A 21,970-nucleotide genomic window follows, 5' to 3' on the forward strand; every position below is an offset into this window, starting at 1 on the left:
ATGTGTATGTCTTTCAGCCTAAGCGAGAGCTTTTTTATGGTGAAAGGAGCCGCATTATTTTTACAGCAAGGGAACAACACGCAAGGACATCGGAGTCTTCTTCATCTTCATAAACATGCAGGTCAGTCATTGCTCCTTCTTGAGAAAGTTCACAAAATCATGTTGCTCTTTTTTAATATGAGATAAATTGTCACCACCATTGAAATGAAATAAATGAAATACCAGCATTTGTAAAGCGCACAGCTACCTCCGGAAAGGTGTCCCAGCGCTGGGGGCCGTCGGGAAGATTAAGCGAGCTAACTGCCCCTGGAGCCGGGGATCGAACCGTGAACCCTGTGGTCCGGTGTCAGGAACCCTGGCTGCTGCGCCACACCTCTTCCACGTTCCACCATTGCACCTTCCTAATCTGGATCCCACTTTGGAACCACGGTATACAATAGCATTGTAGCCTGTAGATGAGGCATCTACTAGTCTTTAAAGACCCTCTCTTTGAGTTGACAGCCTGTGTCACAGGCAAAACTCTATAACGAGGGAGAGAGTAGTAGGCTAAGTCTAGGATGCTATTAGAGTAGACCACCCTCTGACGAGAGCATGTTCTAAATTAAGCAGAGAGAATCAGAAAGACAAACACTAGGATGTTAGACACAAGGCCCACACTAGCTGTGATTCTCCTTCTGCCTCACTACTGTTTTCATGGCACTTCCAGCATTCCATTGTTCTAAGTAAGCAATAACAGCTGTTAACTGCTCACTCTTGCAAATATGGGTCTGAGCCTCAGGTGAAAACGCATAACAAGGGTTTGGTAATGAACATAAACATCATCTAATCAAGAATATAAAGTATTAGCATTCTAGATGGAACAATGGGACGCTACCAGCCAATCAGAATGCTCCCTTTGGAGCCTGGAACTAGCGTTGTAAGCCTCTCAGGGAGCATTCTATGTCTCCCAGCTACCTGTCCTATGTGGTAGCTGGTTCATTTAATACTCCATGGCAGCCAGGCTAACATTCTTCTTCAACAAAGCAAAAACTAGAGCTTATACAGTCATGTTTGAAAGGACAATTTTTCTGGAGGCTGCAGGAGGAGCACGCCCGGGGAAAGAAGACTTTTTTTTGTCCACTGTACAGGTAAGAAGCAGCTCCTGCATCTTGCCAGCACCATCAGGGCACTAACGGCTGTTAATTACCACTCCCCTTGTTATGCGTCCTTGCCGGTGTCTGATCCCCATCTTTGCTTGTATGGGCTCAGTCGGGCTATTACAGCCCCAGTGGAGGCAGAGGTAAAGGTAGTACTCCTGTGTCCCCAGCCACCGCCAGATCCGTGGGTCTCTGCCTAACGCTCGTCTATCTTCATTTCCCCTCGATAGTTCTGTGTGTGTATGTACGTATAAACTTAAAATGCAGCGTAAATATGCTAGCACGACTTCTGTCTATTTTAAAGGTGTGATGTGTGGATGCTTTATTACTAATTGCTCTGTCATTGAAACTCAATTTAAACCATCCTTACTCCGTTTCTGTGAGGTTTTTTTCTCCACTTGAAGGAGTGGTGTGTTGGACTCTGGGAGGCATCTTTTCCTGCTTGCATTATTCTTTAAACACATGCTCCATTCAGTGTCGAGTACAAGTTTCTTTTCAGAGGGAATGCTTGTTCTCGTTTCTTTCTCTGATATGACTAAGAATTCTTTGCATTCTTTCTCATTTCTGCTTAGAAAAGGGCCAATTGTTTTGTCTTGTGCTCGTTCTCTCCAGTGTCTGTGTCATGTGGCTCTCTTCCCCAGGGACTCACGTTCCTTTAGATTCACGCTTAGCAGAAAAAGATTTTGCTTCTGTATACATTAATGAAGTATTCCCTCTTGGCATGCCTTAGCCACCAAGACTGGGAGAAAGTCCACGTCCTTTCAGAAAATATCTTCACTCCAGTTAATTCATCATTAATATTGTGACCCCCGAGTACTTCCGGAACTACAGTTCTTCTGTTAGTGCTTGTAGGATAAGGTCCCCCTTGGCAGGGAACATCTACAGGGTAGAAGCTATGGCAGGTTTTTAGGATAACGACAATCTAAAACATTTCTAATTTAGATGTATTATATACACATATATCTTGTTAAGGAACAGGTCCAGTCCCGCTTTCCCTGACTGCCACCTTCAATCCCAGGCCTGACCTGTCAGTCGGCAAGCGGCAGCAAGTACTGGTGTTCCCCTGCCGCCTTGGACCAGCTCCAAGGTCTTCTGTCCCCCAGGAGCCTGGGGTACAACGGCGAAGGGGAGAAAGCCTTGCCGTTTCTCGCTCTCTCGCACCCTGCTCACGCTCTCCCCTTTATTCCCCACTCTCCTGCGCCCCACCCAGGACCTACTTTATGGAGGCCTCAGCGCAGCTCCATCGTGCAGGTCCAGTTCAGCTCTCCCTGACTGCTGCTAGCGACCGCAGGCCTGCCTGACCTGTCAGTTGCCCAGCAGCAGCATGTGCAGGTGTTCATCTACCCCTCAGGACCCAGCACCAAGGTCTCCTGTCACCTAGGAGCCTTGACTGCCTGGTTCAAGTTCTCCGGCACCCCTGTCCTGCCTCCCGTTTTCTTTTTTTTTCCTGCTCTCTTGTGCCTCTCTCCCCCTCCCAGGACCTACTTAATGGAGGCCGCAGTACGGCCGCACTGCCAGCTCGCCAAAGGCAAGCCTGTCTGCGCCTAAACCGCGCCCAACGCCAGAAGCCCTGGCCCTCTGGACTCCCACAGGTACTCCGCCACCGATCTTCATACCCTAGACCCTGGTTGCAACAACAGCTGCCTCCCACCCCCTCACTTCACAAGAGGACCGTTCACCAGTATCCACTGCCGCTTCACCTCGACTCCTGGACCGATCTCCTCTGCAGGATCTCGCACAATGCCGTCCGCACTGACCAAGACCCCACAAGACCAACTCAGATGCCTCCTGCTCAACGCCAGATCGTTCTGCAAGCATGCCACCAAAATCTGGGGTACTATCTCCACCATCACCTCGACATAACCTTCATCACAGACAGGTGGCTCACCCCAGCATCAACCTCAGATATCGCCACAGCAACACCCATTGACTACAAGGCCAAACACCGCAACCGACCGCACTAACTGGCACAGAGGCGGTTTAGACATCATGCACAAGGAGTCAATCACCTGCACCATCACCGTTGACCAAACCACGCCAATCATGGAACACATGAACTTCCAGCTCTGCACTGATGGCAACACCACCATCAAAGGCACCCTCACCGTTAGGACCAAGGACTGGACTGGGCAACGCCATCGCTGAATTCTTCGCCCCGCTCGCCATCAAATCTGAACACAATGTCTTCCTGGTAGACCTCAACTTCCACATAGACGATTCCACTGACACCATCTCCACAAATCTACTGGAGAGACTGGACAACATCGGCCTCAGGCAACTTGTCATGGACTCCACGCACAAAGCAGGACACACGTTGGACCCCATCTTCACGTCTAGCAACAGAATTCGATACAACCACACCTCAGAACTCACCCGGTCGGACCACTCCATCGTACACTTCACCATCGCCGGACATTGCCTGCACCAACCCCAACCAACACAGCGTCCCCTTCCACAGCTGGTCCAAGGTCACTCAGCAACAATTGATGCACGCCCTCTGCAGTCATTAGCTCATAGGCACCACCAACATGGACCACGCAGTACAGAACATCAACAACTGGATTGCCAGTGCCACCGACCAAGCCGCTCCCACCAAACCAGACAAAACACACAGACCCGTCAAACAAGCCAACTGTTGCACCCCAGCCGCCAACTCACCACCATCATCAACACCTTGCTAACTATGGCCACCTTTGCCGATGCCTGGAAACGCGGCGCGATCAGACCCCTTCTCCAGAAACCCTCAGGAGACCCCAACAAACTCAAGAACGACCGTCCCATACCACTACTCCTGTTCCCCGCCAAAGTAATGGAGGAGGCCTCAATCTACCACTTACTGAACACCTAGAAAGAAATAACTTGCTAGACCCCTCTCAATCATTCAGAACCAATCACAGCACTGTGAAAGCTCTGATCGCCCCAACAGACGACATCCGCACCCTACTCAACAGAGGAGAATATGCCCCCCTGATCCTGCTTGACCTCTCCGCCACCTTTTTACTAAAGACAAGTGATGCCAAAGGTATTTTACTTAAAGAAAAATTATTAGCAGGGACAGATACTAGAAATTATCTGTCTCGAAACATTATGAATTGTACAGAGTCAATCTATCATAATAATATAACGTTCATCTAGTGGCTATTAAAACCAACTGAAAAAAAGATACACAAACAATAGTTATGATTTGTAACTTTCTTTTTTTTAAATCCTTTTTCATTTTTTTATCATATGTACAAATCAACTAGTCACACAATATTTCATCTTGTGAGAAAACAATCAGCACAATCAAATTTTCTTTTTGTTAACCCTTAATCCTTGGGTTATATATGAAGCCCAATTAATTATATACAAGGAAAAATACTGGCAATGTCTCTTCTGGCCTTAATTCCTTTTCGAACACCAAGATATCAAGGAGCATGGGAAGCAATAATCAATGTCTTTATATCTTCAAATCAAATTGTACTCCTAGGGATTATGTCCATGAAATGTCAAAATCAAGAGGGTGTCGAGATTGGTGATAACTGTCGACGCGTTTCGGCCTGTCAAGCAGTTTTAGGCCTCATCAGGACAATGGGCATCAAAAAATCATAATGATTTACCTAAAACAAAAACCAAAATAACATAATAAGTAGATACATCCTTCTAAAAAACACGACCGTGGGCTTCACAGACACAGGCACCCAAGGGTGCCCCTACCACTACAAAGAGAGAAGGTTCCTCCTCTAGTTTATGGTATCTTGTTATATTTACACACCGAAAGGAAAAAAAAAGTATTCATAGTCACACCACCACCAAGTGAATCTACTCTTTTATACATACATTCAATACCAAAACTCATTCATCCCGTGCGTACACCAATAGTGTCGTGCTAAGCCAATTGCAACAGCTAAGCGAGGCAAGAAGCTATACATACCACAGCATAGTTTCACAAATTTCCCAGCCCAGTTCCAGCTATGGTATCACGGAGCTATGAATTTAAATCACTCCAGGTAGACAGCGAGTAAGAATTCCTCTGTTAAACACAGCCTGTGTTTGTCTGTATATCTCGCCACACTGGTAAATCAAAAACCTGAATGATCAAATAACACACAGTGGCATCGTCAATAACCCTAAGAAACTAAAAACAAATTAATAACAACATAAATCTACAGCACCTCACAAATGCTATCCTACTCTGCCACCCGCAAAAAACATCCACAGAGGGAATGAAGTCTAACTTGCATGTCCCTGAGGTTCACATGTACCTCCGTCAATACCCAAGCACACTAGTTGAATTCGGGCAAAAAGGAATCAGAGCGGTATTACTTCACCTTATTTAGAGCTCGTATTATTCTTCACGGTCCCATTGTGTTCGCCGGTTGATTTAAGACGCAAACACGCAATCCAAAGAAGCCCAAGTCTTCTAATGGTCGGTGCTCCTAAAGGCTTCCTAGAAATAGGTGCCGGACTTGGACCATTCAAGCCAATGAACCCGCCTTCCCAAATGCGGTAAAAATAAAAAACAGACTTCAACCCAAACAATCGGCCCAAGCTAACATGGCCGCCATCAAAATACGCTCGCCGGCGGGGGCGTGGCTACGCAAGCGGAGATGGCGGTCGCAGCTTGCTAGAGCTCCCGCCAGCCCGCCATTAATCCGACTACTTATCCTGGTCCCTGACCCCGAAAACCCACATCCAAAGCGGGGCGATTGTGGCCGGGGGTGCCGGGGACCCTCCGGTGTGCTCAGCGGTGGTCCCGCGCTCCGGAACCGGACTGGGCTGCGAGGCGAGAGGTGCGGCCTGGAGGGCTGAGGAGCAGCCAGGGCCTCGATTTTGGAGCTCCCCGGCCGGGGAGCCATGCAGTGAGTCGCCTGGCCTAGTGGCGGCCGCGACGTTCAGCTATCCGGGGCACCGAAGACGCGAAAGGATTGCGCAGGATTCCTCTTCCAGGGCCCAGCTGCATCGAGAGGAGACACAGGGGCAGCAGACGACCGGAGGCAGCCGAGACGGCCTGGCGGCCCAGGCGCAGCCGGGACCTCGATTTTCGCGGCCCCGCGTCTACCAGGGGCCTACGGTCTCGTAGGGGGTCGGACGCCTTGATGATCCCGCCCGGCGGTGGGTGGCCCGAGACACAGATGACCGGCGGGGTGACTGGCGGCAACAGTGAGTAGTGGCCCTCCCCATAACCCCCCCGGACCAGAGGAGACACCGGCGCTGTGGCGCAGGTTACACTTGGACTATCCACCTTTCAAGGGGAGGGTTGCTGGTCGTGGGAGACCCTGCTCGTTGGCGGTCATTGAGGCCTGCCCCGCTCTAAACTTGACATTGGGCCATACCAGAGCGAACCCTCCAGGACCCACCCGGGGGCCAGCGACAGGACATTGCTTTCCCCTCCCCCCCCCCCCCCTTCCATTGTATTGGATAGACTTCGACGGGGGCGGGCGGAGTCCCACACATTCAGCTTCATCTTGGGGCCCTTATAACCTCGCCAGTCATGACCAGAGGAGGCGGTGGCCCCACCAAGCAAGTGACAATCGATAAATTTACGGGGCCCGGTGGGGGCCCTGGACCGTCGGGGGGTGCTCCACCTGGAGGGGGGCCGGACAATGCAGCCCTTATGGCGGCCATCACCCAGTCAAGGGACATGCTAGACGCCAAGATAGGGGCGGTTGGCGCGGATGTGACCCTGTTGCGCCAGGACCTGAGGAATGCCGTGGCGCGAATCACCGAGACCGAATCCAGGGTGTCGGTGGTAGAAGAAGACGTGAATACCCTTAAAAAGAAAATGGCGGCGATGGAATCTGCGCAACGAAACACAGCGCTCCGGGTGGAAGATGCCGAAGGGCGGGCACGCCGCAATAACCTCCGCTTTATTGGCTTTCCGGAGCGCTGTGACAAAGGCAACATGGAACAATTCCTCACACAGTGGCTGGAGTCCTGGATGCCCCCAGGGACGCTATCTACTTGCTTCATTATTGAAAGAGCGCACCGCGCCTTGACGCAAAGGCCACCTGAGGGCGAGCGGCCTAGGGCGGTAATCGCTAGACTGCTGAATTATCACGACAGGGACGCCATACTGAGGGAAGCTAGAACCAAGGAAGCCCTCCTTTATGAAAACAGTAAAATTATGATTTTCCCTGATTATACTAAACTTGTGCAACAGCAGCGTCGTTCTTTCTTGGCCGCCAAGGCAAAGTTGAGAGGCCTTAAGCTCCAATATTCCCTGTTGTACCCGGCGCGCCTGAGGGTGATCTTCCAATCACAGACACTGTTCTTTGATACACCGGAGGACCTTTTCAAATGGACAGATGAAACGGTGCGGCTCAGACCGAATTCTCAACCAGGGCTCAATCCAGGCTCTCCTGAGGGATCACCACGGGCGCAGAGACACCGGACGACGAAGAATGGTCGGAACAAACGTTCCAACTCGCGCAGGCGCGCGGCCTCGGTCGATGGCACACAGAACAGTGGTAGAACCGAGGATTCGGAACAATCTGGGACAGATCACTGAGGGCTCCGGGGCCTCGGCTCCCCTGTGCTACTGTTAATGCTGTGAATTCTGGTTGGGCTCACCGGGTCGCCTGAGACCCATTGATTACCTGGCTATGTTTCTGCCCTGGGACAGTACTGCTTCTGTCTCCTGATCGTGGATAGAGTTGTGGGGTGGGGGTTCGGGGACTACGTGATGGGGGCTACCACTCTCCCGTTAGAGAGAGGGACACTGAGGGAGGGGGGGTGACTTTACTGTTCCTTTTTGGGGATGTTGGGATCCATTGGCATGGGTGGGCCCGGGCCCTATGTTTTGGTCTCGAGACCACCCATGCCGCGACAGGTACTTCATAGTTCATTGAGGAATAGGGCGGGGGGAGGCGGGATGTGGGCGGTCGGGGATGTGGCCGCTGAGTTGGGGATGGGGACTGTTTGGGGCTGTGGGACTGAGGGGTTGGTGGGTTTCTTTTTTGGGGTAGACAGTAGTATGCATGTGTGTGTCGCAATAATGTTCCACGTGGTGTGCGGTGGGTGGCGCGGGGATGGAGGGCTCGTATGGGGGATCTTGATGGACCATGGCTGAATCGACTCATAGACGCCCTGAAGACTCTATGCGGGTGATTACATGGAATGTTAGGGGTTTATTAGACAAATTTAAACGCGGGGCTGTGTTACGCTGGGGGAAGAAAGAAGCTGCAGATGTGCTTTTGCTTCAAGAAACTCACATGATGGGCACGAAGACTCTGGGCCTGCAGAGGTTTGGTTATCAACAGGTTTTCCATGCGGGATTTTCTAGGGGGTCCAGGGGGGTGGCCATATTGATTCACCGCAGGGTGGCGTACGTCCATGAGAAGCAGTGGGTGGATCCGCAGGGTCGCTACCTGTTTGTTAAGGGCATGGTGGGCACGGAATCTGTGGTATTTGGCAGTGTTTACGCCCCCCCCCCCTACAGTGGGCCCTGGCCGAGAGGTTGTTTGCAGTGTGGGAGGACATCTCCGGATCGCTGGCAGTGATTGGGGGTGATTGGAATGATGTGATGGATATATGTGTGGATCGCCGAAGGCGCCTAGAGGAGACCGCGATCCCCCCCCCCTTCCTCTCCACCCACCAGATTGCATGCAATGAGTGAGGGGTTGGGCTGGGTGGATGCTTGGCGACATATGCACCCTGCAGCCCGAGAATATACTTATGTTTCAGCTGTGCACGGCTCGTTCTCGAGGCTTGATTGTGTGTTTGTGCCTAGGGAATGTTTGTATAGGGTGAAGGGCGCTGACATCTTGCCGAGGGGCCTATCTGACCACTCCCCCGTCTCAATTAGGGTGGAACTCCTCCGGAGACGACAGCCGTTTAGATGGAGGATGTCCTCGTGGCATCTCCTGCAACCAGCATATACTAAACACCTGCGAGAAACCATTGACCACTACTGGCGAGAAAACCTGGTAGAGGGTACTGATGTAGAAGTGGTGTGGGAGGCTATGAAGCCTACCATACGGGGGGTGGATATCGCATGGTGCTCGGCGGCCCGTCAGAAGCATCGAGAACAGACTACCGAGGCGGCTGCGCGAGTGGCGACCCTGGAGCAGGAAAGCTGCGAGGGAGGTGGTGAAGTCGGGATGCGGCTGCTTCTGCAGGCACAGCAATCATACGTCCCTCTTGATGGATGAAGCCAGACAGGCATGGCTGGCCACCAGAAGTCGGGTGTACCAATGGGGGGACAAATCATGTTCAATGCTCCATAGACTGTGCCAACACAATTTCCAACCCCTCATGCTGCCAGGTCTCACGAATGGCGGTGGGGAGGTCCTGACCGACCCAAACGAATTGGCGGCGAGCTTCGCCACGTACTATACAGCCCAATACGCTCCACGCGACCAATTGTCTGAAGGCGACTTAACTCGTTTTCTCGCAGAGTTGCCGCCTGTACCGGTTTCAGATGAGACCAAGACGGCCCTGGATGCACCCCTCACAGCCGAAGAGCTGGGAGACGCACTGGGGCAACTCAATACTGGTAAGGCCCCTGGCCCAAATGGCTACCCATGCAAATTTTTTTTTAAATTTCATGTGCAGCTCGGATCTCATTATCGCCGGGTGCTTGAGGTGGCACGTGCACGGAGGGTATTGCCCCCGGACTGGCGCCATGCGGAAATAGTGGTCTTTTTGAAGCCGGGCAGACCCCCAGATAGCCATGACTCGTATAGACCCATTTCATTAATTAATGTTGAAGCCAAGATTTTGGCCAAGGCCCTGGCGAACCGTCTGGCTCCACATATCTCGGACTTGGTCCATTCGGACCAAGCAGGTTTTATGCCTCACAGGGCAACGCGACATAATATCCGACGCGCACAGGCGGCGATCGACGCTGTTGGGGTCTTGGGGGACCAGGCGGCGTTGTTGCTGGCCGACATCAACAAGGCCTTCGACTCTGTTAGCTGGTCGTACCTATTTGCATTACTGCGCTGTCTTAACCTGGGCCCAGTTTTCCTGTCATACGTCAAACTCCTTTATACAGACATCACAGCCTCGGTGCGGGTCGCCGGGGCAGTATCGGAGATGTTCCCCATCGGCCATGGGACCAGACAGGGATGCCCTCTTTCCCCCTATTTATTTGCATTGGCCATGGAACCTCTAGCTGCCAGAGTGCGCCAAGATGCGCTGATACGGGGCTTTCAGTGGAATGCCACCCTGTCGGATAGGATTGCGTTATACGCGGACGATGTCCTCTTCTTCCTTACCGACTTGCAGCACTCGGGCCCGCGTGTCCTAGAGGTTATGCAACTGTTTGGGGAGGCTTCAGGCTTATATCTGAACCTACATAAATCCACGCTGTGGGTACTGGGAGGAGGCACGGTGACGGATCCCTGGGCTTCGGGGTTGCGAGTGGCTACGACCGGTCTGAAGTACCTTGGAGTGTTTCTTTCGGACTCGGCGGACACTGCCTGGGAACGTAATCTAATGCCCGTCTGGGAGCGGGTACAGACGGATGTCAAGACTTGGTCTCGGATGCCCCTGTCAATCTTTGGCCGATCCGCTATTTTCAAGATGGTGGCGCTACCGCGCCTCCTATACCAACTACAGAATCATCCGTATCCTATCCCGCCTCAATGGTTTAAGCAGGTCAACTCAGTGTTGGGCCGCTTTCTTTGGGCTGGGGGTGCCGCCAGAGTGGCGCTGCATACGTGTTTTTTGTCCACTTACTGTGATCAGATTTACAGTCGTATTATCAAGCCGCGCATCTTCTCATTCTGAATGAATGGTGGTATGGTGACGGTGGGGATCCAGCCTATGCCCTGGAACGTGCTTTGATGGGCGATAACTCGCTCCACACCATCCTCTACTCACCCCGACTGCGTCGCTCGCTGCCGAGGGTTACTCGACTTGTCTTTGCAGTGTGGCGACAGGCCTTGCGTCGCATGGGCTGGTGGGGCAGACTGACCGCGGAAACGCCCTTGTGGCGTAACGGCATGCTGCCCGAACTGTCCAAGCTATCAGGCTTCGATGGCTGGGACGCGATCGGTATCTCGCAGCTGGGCCATGTGATGTCCGGAGCGACGCTCAAGTCTTTCCAGGCCCTTAGTACCGAATTCGATATGCCCCAATCTCAATTTTTTCGATATCTACAATTCCGGCATGCACTGATGCCCAGTCTTGCCAACCTTGACTCACTCCCGGAATTTAGCCCAATTGAAGCGAAGGTCTTTATGGGTGACCTTGGGGATAAAAAAGTTTCCCGCATCTACCAGACAATGGTCACCCATTGCTCCTCCACCCTTCTTCCACTGAAGACGGCCTGGGAGGCTGATATCGGTCAGCTGGATGAAGATGATTGGCGAGAGGCCTTGGAATCCCCGAGGGGAGCGGCTATTGCAATACGGTTTCGACTCATACAATTTAAAATTCTTCATAGAGCCTACTATACACGTGAGCGCCTGTGGAAGGCAGGTCTGATTGAGTCCCCGGAGTGTCTGCGATGTGGGGTGGAAATGGGTACGTTGCTCCACACAGTATGGTCGTGCCCCAGACTGGTTGGCTTCTGGAGGGGTGTATGGGACTGCTTGTCGGAGGTGCTGGGCTGGACCCTCCCCCGTACTCATCGTCTGGGCCTACTGCACATCCTGGAGGGGGTTGGTGGCAATGTCTACAAGAGACACCTGCTCCTTCTGGGGCTCGTGGTAGCCAAAAGAGACCTAGCCCGAGCATGGAAAGATGTGAGGCCCCCCCCCTGAGTGCATGGAAGGCTGGCATGGACTTCTGCATGGGTCTGGAGAGACCGATCTTTGAAGCACGGGGATGCCCCCGTAAGCACTTTAAGGTATGGAGGAGGTGGGCGGACTACAGGGGCTTGACACTGGACCCCCCAGCGGAACAGGAGGAAGACCCTTAGCCCCATGTGGCCCGGTGACCCCGTTTCCCACACACACAATTGCCACATCAGGACTTTGCATCGGCACAGTACGTACACACATGCTTAGGGTTAGGGTGGGTTCCAGGGAGGGTACTGGGAGTTGGGTGGGTAAGTAACCGAAAAGATAAAGAAGGGGAAAATGTTTCTTTGTATCCTTGAGTTACATTGGTTCCTCGACTGGACACTCAGTCCTATTTCATGATTGTATCGGTATGTTGGTGGTACCATCCTGACTGTGGGGTACCACTCTATTTCATATGCTCATCTTTATCAATAAAATTGTTGTGGAAAAAAAAAATACGCTCGCCGGCCACTCGTTCAAAAATTCTCGGTGCACTTTCATCTACTATTCTCATAATGTCAACGTGTTCGAAATTAAAAAGGGAAGAAAAAAGAAGGAAGAAATGTAAACAGAATCAATCCTCTCAAATGACCATAAATAAGTCACTAAACAAAATCAAACCAAAAGAAAAAAGAGGGGAAATCTTTAACCATTATCACCGTGAGATACCTAGCCCCTCTTCCATTCTAAAACCTATTGTACAATGTATGATACAAATAAACAATATATATATATCAAATATACATCATATACAAGTACACAAAAACACATAAAAAACGGCACATTTCATAATTACATAGAGTTACAAGTCTGTATTCACGCCAAAACAGATAGCACATTTCAGCCAATTAGAGACCATATCTCATCTTTATCGTTAAGCCCAGTTTTAGAAGTCTGATATTTCTCAATTAGTCTGGCCTCCAGATGGTTAAGCTTAGTCTCAGTGTCTCCTTTATTTCTATTTGTTACCACGCATAATACTGTCCAGTATATGTCGTTGAATGAGTGATTGTATCTCTGATAGTGACTAACCAAAGGCGCCCCTATGGTCATACACTTAATTCTTGATTTGTGTTGTAGGACCCTTGTTTTCACAGTCTGAGTCGTTTGTCCAATATAAAATCGATTACATGGACACATGATACAATATACAAGATTTTTCGAATTGCAATTGGAGAATGATCTTTGGGTGTGTGAATTTCCATTAATGTCAATCTCTTTTGAGTCCTTCGTCATCTCACATGCCACACAATTGTGGCATTTGAAATGGCCAATTATCGGGGGAAGTCCCAATAAATCCCTCGTAGTTTTAGGTACCTGTTTCACCGAGTTGGTCTTTGCTCTTACTAATTGGCTACGAACATTAGAACCCTTCTTGAATGCAAATAGTGGTTTCGGGATATCAATTTCACCCAGCAATTTCCAATTTTTTTAAATCACTTTTTTCACACTATTTGCTCTTGGATCATAAGTTAATACACATGTCAATGGGGTATCGCTTTTGTTTTTATCTTTAGGTACCAATAGAGTCTCTCTAGGTGTGTACCATGCTCTTTTAAGTGCCACTTTAATTAGTCTCTTAGGGTACCCTCGTGCAGTCAGTTTTTCTTTTAAATGATTGGCATGTAAAAAGTACTGCTCCTTGCTACTACAGTTCCTCCGAATACGGAGGAACTGTCCATAAGGTAAATTTTCCTTCAAAGACCTAGGGTGGCCACTATTAAAGTGTAGTAGTGTGTTCCGGTCTGTCTGTCTTCCTTCTTTTTTCTTCCCTTTTTTAATTTCGAACACGTTGATATTATGAGAATAGTAGATGAAAGTGCACCGAGAATGTTTGAACGAGTGGCCGGCGAGCTTATTTTGATGGCGGCCATGTTAGCTTGGGCCGATTGTTTGGGTTGAAGTCTGTTTTTTATTTTTACCGCATTTGGGAAGGCGGGTTCATTGGCTTGAATGGTCCAAGTCCGGCACCTATTTCTAGGAAGCCTTTAGGAGCACCGACCATTAGAAGACTTGGGCTTCTTTGGATTGCGTGTTTGCGTCTTAAATCAACCGGCGAACACAATGGGACCGTGAAGAATAATACGAGTTCTAAATAAGGTGAAGTAATACCGCTCTGATGCCTTTTTGCCCGAATTCAACTAGTGTGCTTGGGTAACGACGGAGGTACATGTGAACCTCAGGGACATGCAAGTTAGACTTCATTCCCTCTGTGGATGTTTTTGCGCGTGGCAGAGGAGGATAGCATTTATGAGGTGCTGTAGATTTATGTTGTTATTAATTTGTTTTTAGTTTCTTAGGGTTATTGACGATGCCACTGTGTGTTATTTGATCATTCAGGTTTTTTATTTACCAGTGTGGCGAGATATACAGACAAACACAGGCTGTGTTTAACAGAGGAATTCTTACTCGCTGTCTACCTGGAGTGATTTAAATTCATAGCTCCGTGATACCATAGCTGGAACTGGGCTGGGAAATTTGTGAAACTATGCTGTGGTATGTATAGCTTCTTGCCTTGCTTAGCTGTTGCAATTGGCTTTGCACGACACTATTGGTGTACGCACGGGGATGAATGAGTTTTGGTATTGAATGTATGTATAAAAGAGTGAATTCACTTGGTGGTGGTGTGACTATGAACACTTTTTTCCTTTCGGTGTGTAAATATAACAAGATACCAGAACCTAGAGGAACCTTCTCTCTTTGTAGTGGTAGGGCAGCCTTGGGTGCCTGTGTCCGTGAAGCCCACGGTCGTGTTTTTTAGAAGGATGTATCTACTTATTATGTTATTTCGGTTTTTGTTTTAGGTAAATCATTATGATTTTTTGATGCCCATTGTCCTGATGAGGCCTAAAACTGCTTGACAGGCCGAAACGCGTCGACAGTTATCACCAATCTCGACACCCTCTTGATTTTGAAATTTCATGGACATAATCCCTAGGAGTACAATTTGATTTGAAGCTATAAAGACATTGATTATTGCTTCCCATGCTCCTTGATATCTTGGTGTTCGAAAAGGAATTAAGGCCAGAAAAGACATTGCCAGTATTTTTCCTTGTATATAATTAATTGGGCTTCATATATAACCCAAGGATTAAGGGTTAACAAAAAGAAAATTTGATTGTGCTGATTGTTTTCTCACAAGATGAAATATTGTGTGACTAGTTGATTTGTACATATGATAAAAAAATGAAAAAGGATTTTTAAAAAAGAAAGTTATAAATCATAACTATTGTTTGTGTATCTTTTTTTCAGTTGGTGTTAATAGGCACTAGATGAACGTTATATTATTATGATAGATTGACTCTGTACAATTCATAATGTTTCGAGACAGATAATTTCTAGTATCTGTCCCTGCTAATAATTTTTCTTTAAGTAAAATACCGTTGGCATCACTTGTCTTTAGTAAACTGTATTCTACCCAGATGCCTATTGGTTTATCGGGTTCCCCCTGTTGTTAATAATGACTCCCCGCCGCCTTCGACACGGTCTCCCACCACCCAGCTATCGATCGCCTACACCAGATGGTAAAACAGACGAAGCGCTGAGATGAATGCTATCCTTTCTTACAGGAGGCACCGAGAAGGTGTGCCTCCCTCCATTCACATCGCAAGCCAAGAACAACATCTGTGGTATTCCCCTAGGCTCATCCCTCAGTCCCAAACTCTTTAACGTCTACATGACTGCACTCGGAGACATAATCGGATCGTGCGACATCAACATCATCTCCTACGCCAACAACACACATCTTATCCTATCTCTCTCTACCGACCCCTCTGTAGCGAAGACCAACTGCCACAACTCAATGAATCAATTATCTTATAAAGCAGGACTACTCACCCGTGAGGGTCTCAAGGCGCTGTGTGGGGGAGGGGGTGTCTGTGGTTCAGTCCAAGAGCCACGTCTTAAGGTCCTTCCTGAATTGGGGCAAAGATGGTGATTGAAGTGCAGAGGCAAGGAGTTCCAGGTCTTCGCAACAAGTTAGGAGAAGGCTCTTCCTCCAGCCATGATCTTGCATATCCGTGGGATGGCGGCCAGGGCCAGTTGGGCGAAGCAGAGATGTCTGGTGGGAGTGTAGATGGAGAGGCATGAAGGATGTCTCAGCATGGATGAAGGACAACTGCCTAAAACTTATCACAAACAAGATGTAAGTTCTCATCTTTGGTGGCCCTTGGAAGTCAGACCTACCCCCACGCTGAAAGACCATGCCTGCAACCATGGCTTCATCCTAGACCGTGAACTTACCATGAAACGTCATGTCAACGCTATCTCCTCAGCCTGCTTCCATACGCTACACAAGATTTTCAAGTGGCTCCCCATCAGCACCAGGAAGAAGAAATGCATGCCCTCATCACCACCGGACTGGATACGGCAACGCACTCGATGCAGGCACCATCACTGACCTCATGCAAAAACTCCAGACTATCCAGATTGCAGCAGTCAGACTGATATTCAACCTGCTCAAGAGAACCCACACCACCGAGCACCTTAAAGACCGCCACTTGCTCCTGGTCCTGCAGAGATGCCATTTCAAGCTCCTGACCCACAATACAAAGCCCTCCACGACCAAGACCTGCTTACTTGAACCTCCGGCTACACTTCCACCGTCACCCCAGGAACCTCCACACTGCACCCCTTGCCCTCGCGCAGATTCTTCGTATACACCACTGCTGGTGCTCCTCTTCCCATCTCACCACCAAAGGAGAGAACACCCTCCCCCTCTGCACCTCGACCTCGCTGACCGACTTTAGGAAGGGGCTCAATATCTGGCCTTTCAAATGAAACCTACAGCAAGTGCTTGGATACACTTGCGGGTGACAAGCTACATACTATAAATAACACTATATTGATTAAGAATATTCTTGAAAATCTGGCATATCTCTGGCACTCTTGGTCCAAGATTGAATAGCCCCAGGAGGAAGTGCTGCCTCAGTCATCAGTAAATTAGAGTAGCTGGTTTGTTGCACTGACTAATCAAAGTGTAGGCTAGGTGGGTAAATGCAGAGTACTGCACCTTACATAGTCTCTGACTTAAACAAGGCTGATTCAGAATTCTTCATAGGTTGTTGGCTTTTGATCTTCTTATTCTTTGCTGCCGATCACATTTGCTTATAATGAATGCATTTGCAGAGGACTGCATTTTGCGACCGACTTTTCAAGGAGGGGCTAATGGAAAGAATGGCCTTTGACACGTAGCCCTCTTACATGCGGCTGCAGCCGGTCATCCAACGCAGGGACCGCCAAGGTGCGGCTAAAGGTCTACCTACTTCACTAACCCCCAATCCCCAACCCACCATAATACCGGCTTTTGTGAATTCTGACCCTTCCCAGGGGCATCCTGCTATGGACGAGGAGCCTCATGTTCACAGTCTGAAGCTGCCTGTGTCGCCCTCTGTGTTCACTGGGGGCTGTACCCTTACGTGGGGCTACTAAAACTGGAGGGATTGGCGAGTTTGGGCCCTCCAGAAAGCAACCATGGAGGAGAGATATTAATGAAATGATGCTCGAACAGAGGTGGGAATGTTTCCTAATGGAGATTTCACACACAGTAAAATTGCACACCAGTGAAAGGAATGATATCCTTCAGTAAGCTCTGTCTGACTTGTCCTCACTTCATCTTGGAACCATCCAAAGCCACTTTCAGGCAAGATGTGAGAACCCAGCAGACTCATAAAATCGCCATTGAGCTTGTAGGAAGGGGCGACCAGGCCTGGCCTTGTGAGTGATTTAGACATGAGGGACTTAGTGTTTTTAAAGCAGGGTGGATTTATTTTACACAGTTCACTTTATTCCAGGTCTAGGGCTGCAACCCTGCTGAAGAAACTTGAAAGAGAAGACGAAATTCCTTTATTCCCACTGCATGAGAGACCGAAGACATCCTGATTGTTTTTTTGGAACGAGTCTTGCAGTTCCTTTGATATTTCCTGTTGCCTCTCATGCTCTTAGTTCTGGCTTAGGATTTCAGGGTCGCTCTCCCTGTCTCCCCCTCAGTCTCTTCCTTGTTTTACAGCATAAAAAACATTGCTTCCGTTAAGGCATTTATTGGACATTTTAAATGCAGGAAAGAGAAACATTGAGGAATCTAAAGCGCTAGATTATATTTCTTTTAACCACTTCTTCCAGTTTTGGATTCTCACGAGTATTTTAAACTGTCCTGCGCTCATTTCTTCACTTGCAACTCTCTCCACGTTTCCACTTCGCTCTCAGGACCAGCCTGGCCTCTTAATAATCCAGTAAACTGCTCTGCTTTAGTTTCTTGCTCGTGCTTGAAAAACTGATAGCAGTGGAATTCCTGCTGGCACTTGATACAGCTACTGACCTTGGTCATGGAAGTTATTTATTCCACCACTGATAAGTTTGGAAGTGGATGAGCTTTGAGAATCACTGAATGGCTTCCACCGTTTTAGAGATGACATTGTCTGCCACTGCTCCCAACATTAAACTCTAGCTGTTAGCTTTTTTTCACTCTTTCATTTTTATTTTTAACAATTACACGCATTCGGGGGTCTAGAATTCTAGCTGCCAAAGTGCATCCTCTGAGCTCAACATGTGAATATAAAAGAAAATGCTAGATTTTTTTGTGTGGCAGGACACTGTCCCAGCACGCCTCTTCTTCAGCACAGCAAACCATGAACTTCTCAGCCCTATTTAACAGTGATGTTTGTGGTTATTGAAAGTTTGTATTTTTGACGATGGGGAGAGTTGGAGATGGGGGTTTAATTGTGTGCATAATACAAACGTTAGAGATTTACATAGTTTTTTTTTTCACAACAACATTTTTATTTTGATTGATCAGGTAAGGCATGTACGCAGTGCTCCACAGTCAGGAGGGCCTGCCAATTGTCAACATTGGTATGAGTAGCACCGAAACCCAATCAAAGAAACAACCCCAAACAGCCCCCCCCCACCTTCCAGCCCACCCCATGGCCCAACTACCCACCCCTTATCCCTCCCTAACCCTGCGCACGTGATCTCAATAAGCCTCCAAGAAAATGAGTGTTCAGCCAGGAAACTCGTGGTCCCACGGGCCTATACTCCATTGTCCACATCTAGACCATCCTCCGGTTCCACTGGAGGCCCCAGAGTCAGTCCCCGATACTCCGCCCAACGCTTCCAAATTTTGTAATGTTTCCGGGGGCATCCTCTGGCCTCAAACACAGGGCGCTCTAGTCCCATAAAGTAGTCCATCCCTGCTTTCCACGCATTCAACGGGGGGGGCACGGTCCCTCTTCCATGCTTGTGCCAAGTCCCCTTTCGCCACTATAAGACCTAACAACAAAAGGTGGCGCTTGTAAGTATTCCCCCCCACGCCCTCCAGTACATGTAACAGGCCCAGTCTAGGGGTACGGGGAAGATCCCATCCCAGCACCTCCGAAAGGCAGCTCCACACACCCCTCCAGAATCTGGTCAGGCCCACACACGACCATACAGTATGCAACAGGGTACCTAGCTCAGCTCCGCACCGCAAGCACTCCGGGGATCCAATCAAGCCTGCCTTCCACAGTCGCTCCCTCGTGTAATAGGCCCTATGCAAATATTTAAATTGGACCAGCCTGAGACGCACCGCGATAGCAGTCCCTCGCGGGGACTCCAAGGCTTCCCTCCAGTTATCCTCATCCAGGTGTCCAACGTCCCCTTCCCAGGCTTCCTTCAGTGTGTGTAGAGTAGAGGAACAATGGGTGACAAGGGTTTGGTAAATACGTGAGACCTTCTTGTCTCCAAGATCCCCCATAAAGACTTTCGCTTCCAGGGGGCTAAACTCCGGTAGCGAGTCCAGGCCCACCAGGCTGGGCTCAAGCGCGTGGCATAGCTGCAGATATTTGAAAAATTGGGTATTGGGCATATGGAACTCGTCCCTCAGCTCCTGAAACGATTTGAGGGATACTCCGGACACAACGTTTCCCAGAGAAGAGATCCCTATAGAATCCCATCCGCCAAACCCTGCCAGCGCGGCCAAAGCGGGGAGCCGCCCATTACGCCACAGAGGAGTCTTCGCCGTCAATCTGCCCCACCAGCCCATGCGACGCAGCGCCTGTCGCCATATCACAAAGACCACTTGCGTGGCACGAGACAACTGCCTCCTCAGTGCAGCTGAGTACAAGAGCGTATGCAAGGTGTTAGCTCCCATCAAGGAGAGCTCCAATGCATAAGCCGGATCCTCCCTATCTCCGTACCACCAGTCATTCAACACCAACAAGTGGGAGGCCTGGTAGTATGACAGCACATCGGACGTTGCGAGGCCACCACAGTAGGTGGACAGAAAGCAGGTACGCAATGCCACCCTGGCTGCACCACCCGCCCACAAGAAGCGTCCCAGCACTGAATTAACTTGCCGGAACCACTGGGGTGCGACCAGGTGCGGATGATTCTGCAGCTGGTACAGGAGGCGCGGGAGTGCAACCATTTTGAAGATCGCAGACCTGCCATAAATGGTGAGGGGCATGCGGGACCACGTTTTAATGTCCGACTGGATCTTTTCCCACACCGGCAGGATGTTGCGCTCCCCAAGAGATCGCCATAGACTCTGACAGGAACACGCCAAGATACAGCAAGCCTCCAACTGCTACCTGCCAAGCCGACGCCCAAGAGCCCGCATACGCCCCGTCTCCCAACACCCACAGGGTGGACTTACGAGGGTTAAGATAAAGACCTGATACCTCGCCAAATACGCGCATAATTTCTAACACCCGAGGGCCCGATCTATCCACGTCCGTGAGGAAAGAGAGGACGTCGTCCGCATAGAGTGCGATCCTGTCGGTGAGTCCCCCACCCCACTGAAAGCCGCGCAGCTGTGCGTCAATTCGCACCCAGGAGGCCAAGGGCTCCATAGCCAGCGCAAACAGGTACGGGGATAGCGGGCAACCTTGGCGGGTCCCCCGACCGATTGGGAACTTCTCGGAAACCGCCCCAGAGACTCGCACGGACGCCGTGATGTCGGTGTATAGCAGCTTGAGATAGGAAATAAAAACCGGTCCCAGGTTAAGATGGGGCTGGAGCGCAAACAGGTAGGTCCAGCTCACGGAGTCAAACGCCCTGTCAATTACTGCCAGTAGTAGGGCTGCCCTCTCTCCCGTGGCCCCCATCGCGTCCACTGCCGTCTGCGCCCGCCGAATATTGTGTCGCGTTGCCCTGTGCGGCATAAAGCCCGCCTGATCCGGGTGGACCAGATCCGCCACGTAAGGGAGAAGACGGTTCGCCAGTGCCTTAGCCAGCAGCTTAGCTTCGATGTTAAGCAAGGAGATAGGGCGGTAGGAGTCATGGCGATCCGGCGGCCTACCCGGTTTTTGAAACACCACCACTTCAGCATGGCGCCAGTCAGCTGGCAACCTCCCCAGCTCCCGCGCCGCTTCCAAAACGTCTCTGTAGTGGGACCCTAATTGGAGGTGGAATTTCTTATAAAACTCGCACGGGAAGCCACTCGGCCCAGGAGCTTTCCCGGGATTGAGCTGACCTAGCGCATCACCCAATTCCTCCGCTGTAAGAGGGAGGTCCAGTGCCGCTCGCGTATCATCAGAGACGGTTTTCGGGGGAAAATCAGCAATGAATTTATCCACTTCAGCAGCCGGAAGAGAGTCCCGCGGCGCGTATTGCCCCGCATAATATCGAGCAAAGCTAGCCGCCAGCTCTACTGGATCCGTCAATGTAACCCCGGCATCATCCGTGAGTCCCGGCAGCGTCAGTGGCTGCAGGGTACGCTGGCACAGCCTATGGAGCATAGTGCAGGACTTGTCTCCCCATTGATAAACCCTACTTCGCGTGGCCAGCCACGCCTGCCGGGCCTCATCCAGCAAAACGGACGCGTAGGACTGCTGTGCCTGCAAGAGTAGCCGCACCACCACATCGTCTCCCCCACCTTGACACCGCCGCTCAAGAACCTCCACGCGTGCCGCGGCAGCTACTATGGCTTCCTTACGTCGGCGACGGGCCGCCGCACACCACGCGATGTCAACTCCCCGCAACGTGGGCTTCATGGCCTCCCAGACCACCGTCATGTCCACATCCGCCCCCAGGTTTTCTTGCCAATAATGGGCGATCGCCCCGCACATATTCAGCCTGCTGGAGATGCCATGAAGACATCCGCCACCTAAAGGGTTGTCTCTTCCTGCACAGCTCAACATCCACAGC

The 21,970-nt window shown here is 50.3% G+C and overlaps 1 protein-coding gene across 2 annotated transcripts in view; it reads left to right on the forward strand.

Annotated features, from left to right (window-relative positions):
• Positions 1 to 21,970, forward strand: part of SSH1 (slingshot protein phosphatase 1) — a 542,618-nt gene that overhangs the window by 268,236 nt on the left and 252,412 nt on the right. For both annotated transcript variants that reach the window (XM_078667402.1, XM_078667403.1), the window contains one exon: positions 18 to 121. In XM_078667402.1, the coding sequence (XP_078523528.1) occupies positions 18 to 121 (104 nt within the window). The remainder of the gene's footprint in view (positions 1 to 17; positions 122 to 21,970) is intronic.

This window comes from Lissotriton helveticus, chromosome 11 (genome assembly GCF_964261635.1).
Source record: "Lissotriton helveticus chromosome 11, aLisHel1.1, whole genome shotgun sequence".
NCBI classification, from domain to species: domain Eukaryota; kingdom Metazoa; phylum Chordata; class Amphibia; order Caudata; family Salamandridae; genus Lissotriton; species Lissotriton helveticus.